The 14,867-nt window shown below is 38.1% G+C and overlaps 1 protein-coding gene across 5 annotated transcripts in view; it reads left to right on the top strand.

Moving 5' to 3' along the window:
• Positions 1–14,867, top strand: part of Tbc1d5 (TBC1 domain family member 5) — a 452,807-nt gene that overhangs the window by 355,244 nt on the left and 82,696 nt on the right. For 4 of the 5 annotated variants that reach the window (XR_005974648.1, XM_041656297.1, XM_041656296.1 and 1 more), the window contains 2 exons: positions 7,357–7,661; positions 12,424–12,489. Coding sequence is in view for 4 of the 5 variants with exons in the window: in XM_041656297.1 (XP_041512231.1) it covers positions 7,357–7,661; positions 12,424–12,489 (371 nt within the window). In the remaining variant the exon portion in view is untranslated. The remainder of the gene's footprint in view (positions 1–7,356; positions 7,662–12,423; positions 12,490–14,867) is intronic. The other variant, XM_041656299.1, reaches the window with a different exon arrangement.

Genomic DNA, 14,867 nt, shown 5'->3' with positions numbered 1-14,867 from the left:
CTGCCTGCTGTTCCGGTATCTTTTGAGAGTTCATCCTTTTAAAGTATCATCATCCTTCCTGGCATCTGTTACTTTTTGCCCAAGATCTTCTAAGGCAACTAAGGGCAGCTGTTACTCACCCACTCATATCAGCTGGCAAGTGAGACTTGCTATAGGGAAACACTCAACAGATATTCACTGTAGGTTTTGTTTATACCCTAGTTCCAACATCTTTCTCCCACAAATGAAATATACTATGTATCCTTTCTTTTCTGTCCTTCTGGTTTTATTTTACCTATTTATCCTGTTGTTCTTTGTGTGTGTGTGTGTGTGTGTGTGTGTGTGTGTGTGTGTGTACACACTGATTTTTTTAACACACTTCCTTGTAAGCATACTGAGATTCTTATACAAAGAATCATGATGAATAGAAGAAAGATTTTTTATCATCTCTTTGAAAATGTTAGGAATTTTTTGGATTTGTTATTTATTTTGTGTCTCTTGTGTGCCTGTGTGAGTCTGTGTGCACCACATTATGCAGGTGCCCACAGAAGTCAGAAGAGAACTTCAGGCTCCCTAGAAATGAACCATAGGCAGTTGTGAGCCATCATGTTGGGTGTTGGGAACTGAACCCAGGTCCTCTGCAAAAAGAATGTGCTCTTAATCATTGCACCATTTCTACAGCCTTTCTTTTGCAATTTTAATGCTTAAAATTGAAACTGGGTTCATTTTAAATGTCATTCTTTTTAAATAGCTCAGGAACTATTGGAACCTGATGGCTGCTTGGGGAAAGAGTTCGTTTTCTTCAGGGATACAGTTCCTAAGAGTGTACCTATCCTCTAGTCGGTGGCCCTTCATGTAGACTATATACTGGTGGCACTAAGTGCACTCAGTGAATCAAAAAGACAGGAACACATGAAATTGGGAGGAAACGGTGGTGCAGATGTACGAGAAGGAAGTGCAAGAGAAGGAATAGGGTAGGCTTGATTAAAACATTGTATGTATATATTAAATTATCAATAAAAATATTAAGTACTAGCTTAAATGTTAGAATTATCTTTAAAGAGTTTGTAAATGCAAATAAAGACATTACAACAATATAAAATAGTATTATCTGGCAACTAACTGTCTTAAATTTCCAAAGCAGTTGATGTGCAGAAGAATAAAATAAATAAATATGAGCTATAACTCATATCTACTCAGAGTAGATGACTGATAACAAACTAGCAATGTACAGGAATGCAAAGCAGAGGTTGTCTCTACACCAAAAACAAGTTGCTGGATTTTTTTTCACTTAAAAGTAATATAATTTTTAATTTGCATGCAAGGTGTTAAGTAGCATTAAGGCATTTTTGGGAACAGTGTGAAAGACTTCCTTTCCTCCTCGTCCTCCTACCCCTAACCTCTTGTAACCTCTCCTACTCCATCTCGACCCCCTTCATGTCCCTGTCCTTTTGCCCACCCCATGTTCTTCCTCATCACTTTCTTTTATCCTCTCTTTGTCTTCTTAAAACTCTGACCTGCATTTATACACCCACATAAACACAGAACCCACAGTTGCATTACAGACGAGGATCCAGGCAGGAGAGAGAGCATTCAGGTTTTTGTCTCTCTAAGTTTGGGTCACCTTGCTTAGTATTTTACCTTCCAGATACATCCATTTTCCTGCAGATTTTAGTTTTCTTTAAAGCTTCATAAAATTTCATCTTGCACATGCACCACATCTTCATTACTTGTTGATCTGCTGATGGTTCCATTTGCTGTCATGCAAAGAGCAGTAGTGAACACTGATGCCCACATAGCTCTGTGGTAGGCTGGAGTCCTTTGTCTCTGCCCAGGAGTGATAGAGCTAGGCCATAGGATGCTTCTGTGTGAATTTTTTGAGAAAGTTATATACTGATTCTCTGTCCTGATTTCCATAATAGTTGTTCTAGTTTGCCCTCTGCCACCGTTAGTTGCCAGATCTCTGGCGGGTGCCATTCTGACTGAGGTGAGGTGGTATCTCAAAGTCGTTTTATTTGCATTTCCCTGATAACTAGAGATGTCGAACACTTTTTAAAATATTTATTGGCCACTTGTATTTCTTCTTTTGAGAACTCCTCTTCATTTCTTACTACATTTGTTGACTGGCAGTTTGGGGGTTTCGATGTTCACTATTTTTAATTTTTAAATTTTAAATTTTATTGTATGTGTATGGTGTTTATGTGCCATGTTGTCTGTACCACATTTATGGCTAGTACCTGTAGAGAATAAAAGAGGATGTCAGATCCCTTAGAACTGGAGTTACAGAGGTTGTGAGCCACTATGTATGTGCTGGAAATTGAACCAGGGTCACTAAGCCATCTCACTAACCCTAATGTGACTTTTTAATGAATCATAGTCACTATTTAAACTCTATCCAGGTCCAACTAATTTACAAAAAAATTAAAAGTTGTCTAAACCAAACAATTTTTCCAATTTGTAGTTTTTGTAATACTTTTAAAAAGCTAGAATATTTTCACACTTTATTCTTCTGATAATTCTATTTTTACTCAAAAAATAACATAAGCATAGATAGCCATCTGAAAATGTAAGATGTACCTACACAACAATTGTGTCGATAGGCTTAGGAAAAGTGAGAGTGGAAATGTCATCAGATGAAAATATATACCTTTAAATGCTCTTATTGGAAAGACAGAAGAGGAAGAATGAGTGAGTAAATGAGCAACGAATGAACAAACCACACATTCAACCTTGGGAAAGGGAACAGTAGTAGAAAGAAATAATAATAATAACTACTGCAGGTGTGAATGCAGAGGAAGGGAATACTTTAAAATAAATTGAGAATAAACCTTCCAAAAATATAAACAAGAATCTAAAGAAATTGTGCTAAAGTTATTGCAGTAACCAAAGTTTGCTTGGCTTTTAGAGGTCTTTTTTAGGGTGTTTTGTTTGTTTGGCTTTGTTTAAAGCTTTAGATGCTGGGTCATGACTGTGCCACTTAAGAGGATGAAGGTTCTAGCTCTCTTTCAACTGTGTGGGGAATGGGGAAGGTAGGAAGGCACCAGAGTCACACAGTTCCAGATAGTCCTGTCAGAGCTGAATTAGGATGAAAGTGTTTCAGAGAGATTCTTGTTTCTTCAGAAAATGCCATGCTGCTGAAAAAGTCTAACAGTCTAAGCACTCGGCACTGTTAAAGTATCTCTTGTGTTCTGCTGTTTTTCTAACTGTAGACAACACCCATGGAGATTTCAGTCATGTGGATGTGGTTAATCAACGTCTTGTTAACTCCAGATTCATTCCTCTGGCTGTTTATTTCAACACTGCCCATTACACTCCATTACCAGCCCCCACTGTCCTTCAAACCTGACAACTACAGTGATTCCCATGCCTAGTACACTCCACAGCCACAAATACTGTGGCAAGATATTTATTACTTCAGGTGAAGGATATTGCTACTTGATTCCGCGCTAAATTGAATAACTTTGATGTAAAAACTGTCATGCCTTGAAAAGAAGCCATGGAAAGCAGGCTTTTCCTAGAAGTACATGGTTTGCTATTACTTACATCTTAAAAAGCACTCACCTTCAAGAGTTGTTTTGAAAAGAAAATATGCTTCTAGAAGTTCTGAGTGGTAGATGAAAAGTGCGTTTTTTAAAAAGACAAAAACATTTAAAAAGAAGCTCATCTTTTTAAAAGCTATTCAGATGAAAAGAAAAATCTCTCAGCACAAGCTTGATCTATATGTTTTTGTGGTTATTAGTAGTAATGAAGGTACATTAGCCACACTCTCTTGATAGTGCTGGAGCTGTTTCTTAGTACTTGTATCAGCATATAAATTTCACAACTGGCAATATGGGAATTTGACTAGTACATTTTTGTTTATATAAAGGGGTAACAACATTATAAACTTCTTCATATCTTTGAGTTATGGATCTTGATTTGCACACAAGCAAGACTGAAATGCAGCTGAACATGGCAGCCATTCTTGTGCCTCACTAACTAGGCATAGGCCTGTGTTCAGGCTGCTGAATCTCTGCAGTCTAGATCTGACGAGTCCTTTTTATTTCATTCATTGTTTGTATTCAGTCAACATGGATTGAGAAGGTGTGTAGAAATTGAGTATGTCCTGCTTCATTAGGAAGCCACTAAAAGCTGAAAAGCAAGTATACCTACTGTATAGCCTCACTTCCACAAAATATGAAATTGATACAAGAGGGATCATTTGAATTAATTTTATTAAATTATTTTTACACTGCATTGAGTTATAAGTAAATGAATCTTCTTTTATCACCCTTTTAAATTTGATTAGTTCTTCTCCAGTGCAATGTAAGCCCTCGAGGACCCAGCTCATAACATGAGCTGGTGCCATTAGAGAAAACTTTGTGGAAGGGGGAAGCATGGCAGTGTTTCCTCTTTATCCCAGAACTGAGTGACAGCAGTCCACCACGCATGTAGCTGCACTGGAAAGGAGAAGTGCTTTACCAGTGCTGCCAAGGAGACTGGGAGAAGGGAAAGGCAGCGTGACTAGTCTTGAGGACAATAGCCCTGAGATACAGTACAGACTGAATCATCTAGGAAGTAATGCTTCATATAACAAATATTGATTTGTTCTCTCTCTTTGCCAGACACATTTATAAACCAGATCCTAGAAAACCATGGAAAGCAAGGAAGATAGTGTGAGATTCCACAAAGCAAGTTTAACTCATACACATATGTATATAGTTTTTATATTAATGTGATTTGGATATAAAATATCTCCATGTAGACAGAGTCAACAATTCATGACTGAACTTGCTACTCAAAAACATGTATTTATATAAACAACAGGGTATGTGTTCTCAGACTGTCCTCTAGAGACTATTAATTCAAGCGTTTCAAAGTATATGATTTCCAAAAACAATACTGATTAAAAATTTTTTAAAAATAAAAAAAAAACCTGATTTGATGGTACCTCAAAGATACACTAACTACCAAATTTTTTCCAGTCTAACATTGCAATTGGGTTAAGAGTTCCTCCTGCATTGGTAAAACAATTTTCCTCACACAGTGTGGGTACTGAAACTGGATAGAAACACCATGAATGTGAAAATATCACCAATTTTCTGTAGTTTAAAAAAACTAGAATGCTCTTTGGGATCACTAAAATATAAAACAAATTTGGGTTTTTTTCTTGTTTGTTTGTTTTGTTTTTTCCTACAGTCTGTGCACCTTCTTTCCGCATTTTTCTCTGAGAAAATTGGAAGGTAGAATTGTAAATTTTTAAGACTTATTTCATAATGGTGTACCTCAGCAACTGCCTTTCAATTTATGCCAAGTCCTTACTGAGTTTATACTTGAACAGTAGATGTCTTCTAAGTTTTACGGTGTCTTAAATTCACTGCACATTCTTTTCCTTCCTTTTCCCTCTTTCTTGTTTGTAGTTCATTAAACCTGTCCTACCACGGAGGTGACTGCCTTCCTGGCTGTACTTGCTGGGGTGCTGGATTTTTCCATGTCTCACTGGTCTTCCATAAATCCAAATATATATATGTCTATATACAGATAGAGTTATGTGTCCTCCTTCAGCTTGTGGTGAATGCAGTAATTTGCATTGAAGAATAAAGTATCTGTTGCATTTAAAAAAAAATAAAAATAAAAAAAATATCTCCATGTATCTAGCTTGGTGCTTGACTGGTATATCCAGCCATTGAGAGGTAACTGAATCATGAGGGCTCCTTATTCAGTGTGTTAATCATAGATTCCTAATATGTGGTGTATAGGATGAGTTGCTTTCATTGGTTGAATAAAGAAACTGCCTTGGCCTTTTGATACAGCAGACTTAAGTAGGCAGAGTAGACAGAACTAAATGCTGGGAGAAAGGAGGCAGGCAGGGAGAGCCGCCATGAAGCTGCCAGGTCAGACATGCTAAATCTTTCCCAGTAAGCCACGACCTTGTGGTGACATACAGATTATTAAAAATAGGTTGAATCAAGATGTGAGAGTTAGCCAATAAGAGGCTAGAAATAATGGGCGAGGCAGTAATTTAATTAATACAATTTCTATGTGGTTATTTCGGGGGATAAGCTAGCCGGGCGGCAGAACACAGCCCTCTCCCCCTCCTACTACAAATACGATGACATGATTGGAAGATGACAGTAGGAAGTAGCACATTGTTGGAGATAATAGATTCTTAGGAGTTTCATGCCGAACTCTTCATATCTCAGTCTCTCTACTCGCCAGGAAGTCAGCAGCTCTGTTCTGCAGGCTCCCAACCATGGTGAGTCTGCCTTGTCTTGAGTCTCAAAGGAATGGAACCAGCTACCTGTTGACTTAAACCCTGAGCCAAAATAAATATGTCTTCTAGTCAGCTCCACATTGTCACCCTCAGCAGCCTTAACTTTAGAGATCACAACTCAGGTAAAGCTGAATCTTTGTCTTGAGGCCAGAAAAGAATTTCAGAAAAAGCCAGTATGAGATGGAGTTGGGATTTATTAAAAGAGAGATTTCCATATAGATGTTAAGTCCAGCGATAAAAGATAAGGTAAAGAAAGACTCACTTCAGAGTATGGGCAGGCTTCTCAAAGAAGAGCTCTGGTTTGTTAAAAAAAAAAAAAAAAAAAAAAAAAAAAAAAAAAAAAAAAAAAAAAAAAACATTTGTGCTGTGGATTTAATCAAGGCGGTTAAGAGAAAAAGAGTCACTCTGGAGAAGAATAAGGCATGCTCGTCAGTAGGGCATGAGTTTCAAGGGGAAGGTTGTAATTAAGAGTCTCAGCATTAGCCGTATGGACTGTGTTAGTGGCTCTCACAGTACATCTCACATCCGTCCTGTCTGTGGTTGACGGACGGTTTCCATGTGGCTGCAGAGATGCCTTGGATGGGTTATCATCTGACAAAGTAAAATCAAGAGTCCTAGAAAATTACAAGTTTGTACTTAGGAAAAGAGAAAGCTGCTTAGAAAATGGTGTGAATCCTTGATTTTTAGCTGCTGGAGGCATCAAGCAAGCACAGGGCAAAGGCGTTTTTCCTTCCTATGTCCTAATTTCCCTTCTTTCTGTCGTATCCCACTTCCTTAAGTTATTAAGTGTCAGGTATGCTGCTCAGCTAAGAAAGTCAGCCTAACACATAGTTCTTTTTTATAGTCGTGTGTCTGCTTGAACAGCGGCAGCCTTAGAAGCTAGCACAGTGTTGGCGTGTAGTGTGTCCTGTGGAAGGAAGGAATGATGCGGCTCATTTTCCATAAGCCACATTACTGTTCTGTGGTCACATTAGGTCCGTACTTCTTTACATAGCTGACTTAGTAAACAGCTTTTCCCAGGATTAGACAAGTTGTTTTTATTCCAGGGGAATGTGTGAAATGGCATTATCCCACAAGTTAGATGTTTTCCCACTTCATTTGATGTTCCCTTTTTCATCTCAAAGGACCAATGCCAGAGGTGCTCCCCTGAATATACACAAGGTCTCCAACAGCCTGATTAACTTTGGAAGAAAGTTGATTTCCCCAGCCTCGGTTCCAGGCAGCTTGGGTGGCCCTGTGCCCGGGAGCAACAGCAGCAGCTCTTTCTCTGCTGCCATCCCCACCTCTGAGGAAGCCCCAAGGCATCATGTGCAGCAGCAGTGGCAGCGGCAGCAGCAGCGGCAGCAACAGCAGCAGCAACAGCAGCAGCGGCAGCAACAGCAGCAGCGGCTGATGAAATCTGAAAGCATGCCGGTACAGTTGAACAAAGGTAGGAAACAATTTCAGTAAATCCAAAGAACCTGAAGATTTTCTCACTTGCCTTTGAGAAACCAAGATCCCAGAAGCAGAAATCCATAAAAACTTAGTTTTTAAAAAGTCTGTTGTATGTGATCCTTTTTAACTTAGAAGTTAGATACTGTATTCTTGATTAAGAAGGTATTTGACAACATATTGTCACAGTGTGGTTTCTATTTCTGTCATATAGGTGCCCGTCTTATATGATGGCATGAACTGTCTCAGCATACAGCTCATCAGTTGACTGTGTAGGAAATGCTTTCAGAAGACTCATAGTTACCTGGGCTGTATGGACTAGTCACAGCATTCACAGCGAGGCAGTGATTTAGAGCAGAGTTTGTGGTTGCTCATCTCATCCACCTGTTTGATTGCTAAGGACTACATATGAATCTTGAGGAGAAAAAAGGCTGAACAAGATCGTAAGCAGCCAGAATAAGCATTCAAGTCCATGCACTAAATGGTATAGCCATAGACTGGGTATAAGAGCAGGTAAACCCAAGGAATGATGGAGCCCATGGACCTTGTTTGCTGAGGAAGGCGCTGTCCTGAGCACTCTGGCTGCTCCCTCTTGTTTCAGGGCCTGTCCAGTGCTTCCCTGTCCTGTCCAGTACTCCCTTCTCTGCCCTCAGAGAGCCTTATACATTCTTACTTAGAGCCTTCACCCTTATTTTTCATGCTAGGCCCCTATTTTCCTAGCAAATTAGAAACAACTATATTTCTTTTTCCCTGTGGAATATTGACTGTACACTGGAAGTAAGAAATAGAAACAGAGCGACAAAAGCTGCACAGAAGCACAGCAGTTTGTAGCCATTCTGTCCAGTAAACATCCTGACTAAAACTTGAGTCATATCTTACAGGAATAACTATGTTAATGGCAGCATTTAGTACTTAGTGGTATCGATAACAATGGTGATGTCAACACAAAATTACAACTGTATGCTTTGCTTAAGGTTATCACATACAAAATTATTGTAAAGGTTTTACAAATTGGAGTATAAATTGGCTTTAGTCCCTGGTGATAGACGCCATGCACATGTGCACAAACACATGTACATCTGAAGCCTTCCATTGCTCGTGTGTACACACATATGTACATCTGATGCCTTCCATTGCTCATGTGTACACTCATGTGTACATCTGAAGCCTTCCATTGCTCATGTCTACATACATATGTACATCTGAAGCCTTCCATTGCTCGTGTGTACACACATATGTACATCTGAAGCCTTCCATTGCTCATGTGCACACACATATGTACATCTGAAGCCTTCCGTTGCTCATGTGTACACTCATGTGTACATCTGAAGCCTTCCATTGCTCATGTGCACACACATATGTGCATCTGAAGCCCTCCATTGCTCATGTGTACACACATATGTACATCTGAAGCCCTCCATTGCTCATGTGCACACACATATGTACATCTGAAGCCCTCCATTGCTCATTTGCACACACATATGTACATCTGAAGCCCTCCATTGCTCATGTGTACACTCATATGTGCATCTGAAGCCTCCATTGCTCATGTGCACACACATATGTGCATCTGAAGCCTCCATTGCTCATGTCTACATACATATGTACATCTGAAGCCCTCCATTGCTCATTTGCACACACATATGTACATCTGAAGCCTCCATTGCTCATGTGCACACACATATGTGCATCTGAAGCCTCCATTGCTCATGTGCACACACATATGTGCATCTGAAGCCCTCCATTGCTCATTTGCACACACATATGTACATCTGAAGCCTCCATTGCTCATGTGCACACACATATGTGCATCTGAAGCCCTCCATTGCACATGTCTACATACATATGTACATCTGAAGCCCTCCATTGCTCATGTGCACACACATATGTGCATCTGAAGCCCTCCATTGCTCATGTCTACATACATATGTACATCTGAAGCCCTCCATTGCTCATGTGCACACTCATATGTACATCTGAAGCCCTCCATTGCTCATGTGCACACTCATATGTACATCTGAAGCCTCCATTGCACATGTGTATACATGTATGTACATCTGAAGCCTCCATTGCTGTCATCATGTTAGTTTTTCTGTTTTTTTCTATGTGAAATACTAAGTTTTATATGTTTAGTATTTAAGGCATATTAGAATATTCAGTTTACCGTCTATGAGAATGTCTCATTTAAGATTACATTCTTCTCATTTTCATATAGAACTGTCGCACATGATTTAAAGAAAAGGAGACATCAAATCATTAACATGTTGAAAATGTGTTTTAATGCCAAGAGACATGCCCACTTTCAGAATGGAAATGAATGTTATTTTATATATCTCTTAATTGTACTGTTTTATTGTTGTAAACAAATATGATTTCAATATTGCTTTGATAACAAGCTTTAGTCTGTTGTAATTCTAACTGACGGCAGGCAAATCAGTCAGAGAATCTCTTAATGCTTTAGCTTAAATTTTCTGAGAAACCAAGCCAAATGACTATAGAAATATAAAGTTGTATCTCTAAGGAAATGTCAAGTATTAATATCACATAAGTGAGAAAGGAAGTGCGTGGAGATGGAACAATTGGTGAAAACTAACTCCCCAGTTGTCAGGAGACAGCAGAGCTTCAGCTCCCTGTTGGAATGAGTATCACTGAAGCATCTGTAACTGCTCCCTGGCCTAAAGGAATGGCCCTTGCTTTTCATTTGTTTGACTGTTTGTTTGTTTGCTGGGTTTTTTGTTTTGTTTCGTTGGTTGTTGTTTTAACAGCTCTTCTAGTTTGTTCTGGGCTCATTATTCTCACGTCAGTACCCACCCTCCCCCAAAAACCATGTCAGGTACAGAGATAGAGAAAACTGCTTACCTCATGACCTTCCTCTATTCACCTTCTCGTAAACCCTAAACAACCCCTGAAGCTCTGACTGTTTGATCACCTAAAACAATATTTCTGCACTGATGCCTAGGAAGTCTGCAAGCTCAGAAAACCTTTGGTGCTTTGGGGGACAATTATATCCATTAACTTTACATTGAAAGAGCACTCCTCCAACATTGGCCTGTGGTGCCAGTTTCCCACAGACACTGCTGTGCTGTCCCTCACAGACAGCTCTTGAACACAGCAACCTGTCTGCAGTCTAATGCTGTATAGAACCATCCACCTCATGCCTTTGAGGAGAGATAATGTGATTGTTTGTAAAGATAAAAACATTGTGACTTTTATAGACCATGGTTATTTGTAATTGTAAAATGGAAGTTGTGTTGCCCAGACCCATGCATGTGCATCTTAAAGTACATGGTGTAGTTTGTGTAGCCACCGAAGAAAAAGGCAGCAGAGCTAGTCCTTCGTCTTCTCAGTAAGATTTATATTAAAGTGAATCTCCATGTCTACATAGACTGCAAGAGATCTTTGAAAATCTTTGTAGCAAAATGGGTAGCTTGTATAAACTCGAAAAGCCCACCCTTTATCAGTCAGCTTAGTTAACTGTATTAAGAAAAGTCAGGTTGTAACCATTTCTACTTTAAGACTTCTTTGGAATATGTTCCTGTGAACAAATTTTATTTTGGAGATAGGCAAACATTTGTTTGTTCTTTTAATTGATAGAAATTATGTAATGTCACCATGAGATCTTGCTGCAAATCACAGTGCATTAGGTCACCAGAACACTAAGGGATGTTAATTCCTTTAAAGTCAATTTTTATTAGTATACTAATATAATAATATATACTATGTACTAATATAATAGTAAAAATATAATATATAATAATAATATATAGTATGTAGTATATTAATTAGTAATTTTATATATTAGTAAATTTATATATACTAGTAGTGTGTGCGTGTGTGTGTGTGTGTGTGTGTGTGTGTGTGTGTATGAAATAGAAAAACTAAAGATTATACTTGGGATATCTAGTGGTGCCTTTCAAAAGACTTGAATCCTTTTACTTAGGTAGCTCCAAATAACCTTCAGACACTGCTGCCTCCAGGGCGTTATTCTGAAGATGCTCTTTGTTGAACACTGCTACCCCAGAAAGAAACAAAAAAAAAAAAAAAGCTCAAAGTCCAGTGTCTGTGTGCCTCTACTCTTGGTGGTACCTCCTTTCATGCTCCTCTTTTTTCCTTGTCTGGGTCACTAAAATGTGCTCTCCCCACCCCTCTGCTTCTTTTCTGTGTTTACAACTGTTCCTTTTTGATTTGACCATGTACCGTGGTTCTAATTTGTAATGAAATATTGCCTATAAAAGGATGTTAAGTTAAAGCTATGCAGTTCACAGATACATTTGTAAACGCATGCGGTAAGTTTGAAATTAGAGCTTGTATAAATCTTAGGAATTTGCTTCAAAGTTCAGCTTAAAGTATTTCCTGATGTAGAAAGAAATCAGTTTCAAAAGAATACCTTTTAATAAATGATGTATAATTCCATTTGAATAAGTCTATTAAAGAAATGTTTTAAAAATTCACACTAACATTTGTCATACCATAAAATCTATTCAGAAATCTTGTGATCATTGCGGTTTCCTGATCCTAGTGTAGTTGGAGCTTGTGTATTTTCCCTTTAGCCAAAACAGGAGAGAATCTTCAAAGGGAAACACCATGTTAGCAACATTATTTACTTTAAAATACTTCTTGTTTCCTAAACTTTCACTGTATTTCCTGTTCTGTATTTTTAGTAATTTCATCGTAAATTTATTACAACATTTAGTATGAAAAACAAAAGATTCTTTATTTTCCTTTTATGATATCTAATTATTTTCTCTTATGAAATCTAGGCGACGTAGTTACAGGAAGCAGTGCTCAGATCTCTGTTCCTGTCCAGGCTCTAACTGACCTCCAAGGTACAGTTGCCACAACCTTCCTTCTCTTCCTCCTTCCTCCCTCTCCCTTTCCCTTTCCCTCTCTCTCACTCTCCCTCTCATTTGTTGGCACCTGCTACACCACCCTACCCAGACTTCCTTTATTGTCACAGCCCTCTCCCAAAACCCATGTTTCTGGCCTTACCTTCCATTCTGCTACCATAGTTTGGCCACTGAGTGGCACTGTTGTGTAAAACAAAAGTCCCTCTCAGGGCACCTTAGTGGCATCCAGCTCTAATGTGAGTTTTCTTTGTTTGCAAAATACGATTCAACATATGTTTGAAGTCTTTTTTGCCATTATGCTTTTGTAGGCTAGCTGCATAGAAGGGATTTTTGTTATTGAATAGGTTCTCTGTGACAATATTTGACAAATTTGCTCTAAGATTTGTTTCTAATGCTGATTACCCTTATAATATACCTAAAAATCACAACCAGCCTTTTTTACAACATGTTTTTGAAATAAGTATTAGATATTGAAATAATATTAAAACTTTTGTTGTCCATTTTAACCAGTGTAGCCAGCCACCATAATGAGGGAGTGATAGTGGTTTGCAGTCAGAGTGAACACTGTAATCTTAGCCATGTATTTGATTTAAGAAATACAAAAAGGTAATTCATTTTTCAGTACTTTGAGATTTTAAGCATAAATGTTTAAGATTGATCCACTGATCTTTTTTTTACTTTTTTACTTTATACCTTTTTGTTGAAATAATTTTTTCTTTTTTTTTTTTGTTTTTTTTTTTTTTTTTCGAGACAGGGTTTCTCTGTGGTTTATGAGCCTGTCCTGGAACTAGCTCTTGTAGACCAGGCTGGTCTCGAACTCACAGAGATCCGCCTGCCTCTGCCTCCCAAGTGCTGGGATTAAAGGCGTGTGCCACCACCGCCCGGCCTTTTTGTTGAAATAAAGAGAAATTTTGACTTAAAAAGTCCTTCACAAATTCAATGCAAAAAACGGAAATAATACAGTATTAATTAAAACTCATACCGTTTTGCTTACTTTAAAATATTCATACAATAAGGAAATTATATTTGTATTAAAATACTATCCATCATTCCTTTTTCTTTTACTGAGATTCTGTATTCAGTGATATTTATTCACGTTTATCCAACGAGTATTGGTTAAGTGCCTGCTCTGTGCCACGCTGTTTCTGTTGGTCCTTTGGTTTCCCGCAGTATCACCAGCTTTGTGGATATTACCTTTGCTTAAATGGTCAGTCAAGCCAACTCAGTTTGGAACTAGCCCTTTTTCTGGGTGTGTACAGAGTTCCCTTTGCCACCACACTCTTGACAGAAAGTGTGTCAGTCTGATGGAAGGTTCCAGCTGTCTGATGACACATGGATTCTTAACCAGTGGTGATGAACCTTGGGAGGGCAACACAAGGAAATGACCCCTGCATCTCCTGAACTAGATAAGTAACTTGTATTTTCCTAACATATTTCCTGAACAGTGTGAACAGAAGACTCGACAATGTCTGTCCATGCTGAAAAGCAGCAAAGTAATAAAGAAAATAAAGAAATGAATTTCAAACTTTCAATGATCATTGACTTCATATAGTAGTATAGTAGTTATATGGTTTTTTAAAAGAAAAATAGGAATATATAAATGGGTTCATGATTTAAAGCAATAAATGTTTAGAAAATTATTAGAAAGCTTTCTTTTATATTTTGCATTATAAATTGCAGTAACAAAAACCAACACTTACTACTGCAAAATTTGTTTTTGGAAGATTTAATTGTAACTGGAGGTTTCTCTTCCTCCTGCGAGTTTTCAAATAACCACTCTGAGGCTTGATATTAATTACAAACTGTTTGGCCTATTACCTTAGGCTTATTATTAACTAGCTCTTACAACTTAAATTAACCCATTTCTGTTCTTCTGTATTTTACCACAAGTCTCATGACTTGTTACCTCACATCTTGCTTCTCCGGAGGCTCCTCACTCCCTGGCTCTGCCCTTTTTCTCCCTGTACTCTCCACTTGGATTTTCCGCCTAGCTGTATTCTGCCTGGCTGTTGGCCAAATCAGCTTCCTTAATAACCCATAGTAATAATGTTCACAGCATACAAAAGGGCATCCCACACCATTTAATTACATATATTTCTTTTAAAATGGTTTAGATTTTTCATTACCATAAACATCTTTAAAGTTTTTATTTCTGTGTATATTTATGCTGTATATATTGACATCTACATATACATAACACCCAAGGAGATATTATTACAGTACTTATTAGGTTACTTTTAAATTTAAAAGGAGAACATCTCCCTGGCTAGGTAGCCACTGTTCATAGTCCTAAGGTCAAACCAAAACGCATGTGACATTCAGCAGTTCCAGTTAGTCAAAGATACTAAATGCAGCAT

Source organism: Microtus oregoni, unplaced genomic scaffold (genome assembly GCF_018167655.1).
Source record: "Microtus oregoni isolate MIOR12 unplaced genomic scaffold, Mior012 000007F_ref0000211, whole genome shotgun sequence".
NCBI lineage: Eukaryota > Metazoa > Chordata > Mammalia > Rodentia > Cricetidae > Microtus > Microtus oregoni.
This window is presented reverse-complemented; position numbering and strand designations above follow the sequence as displayed.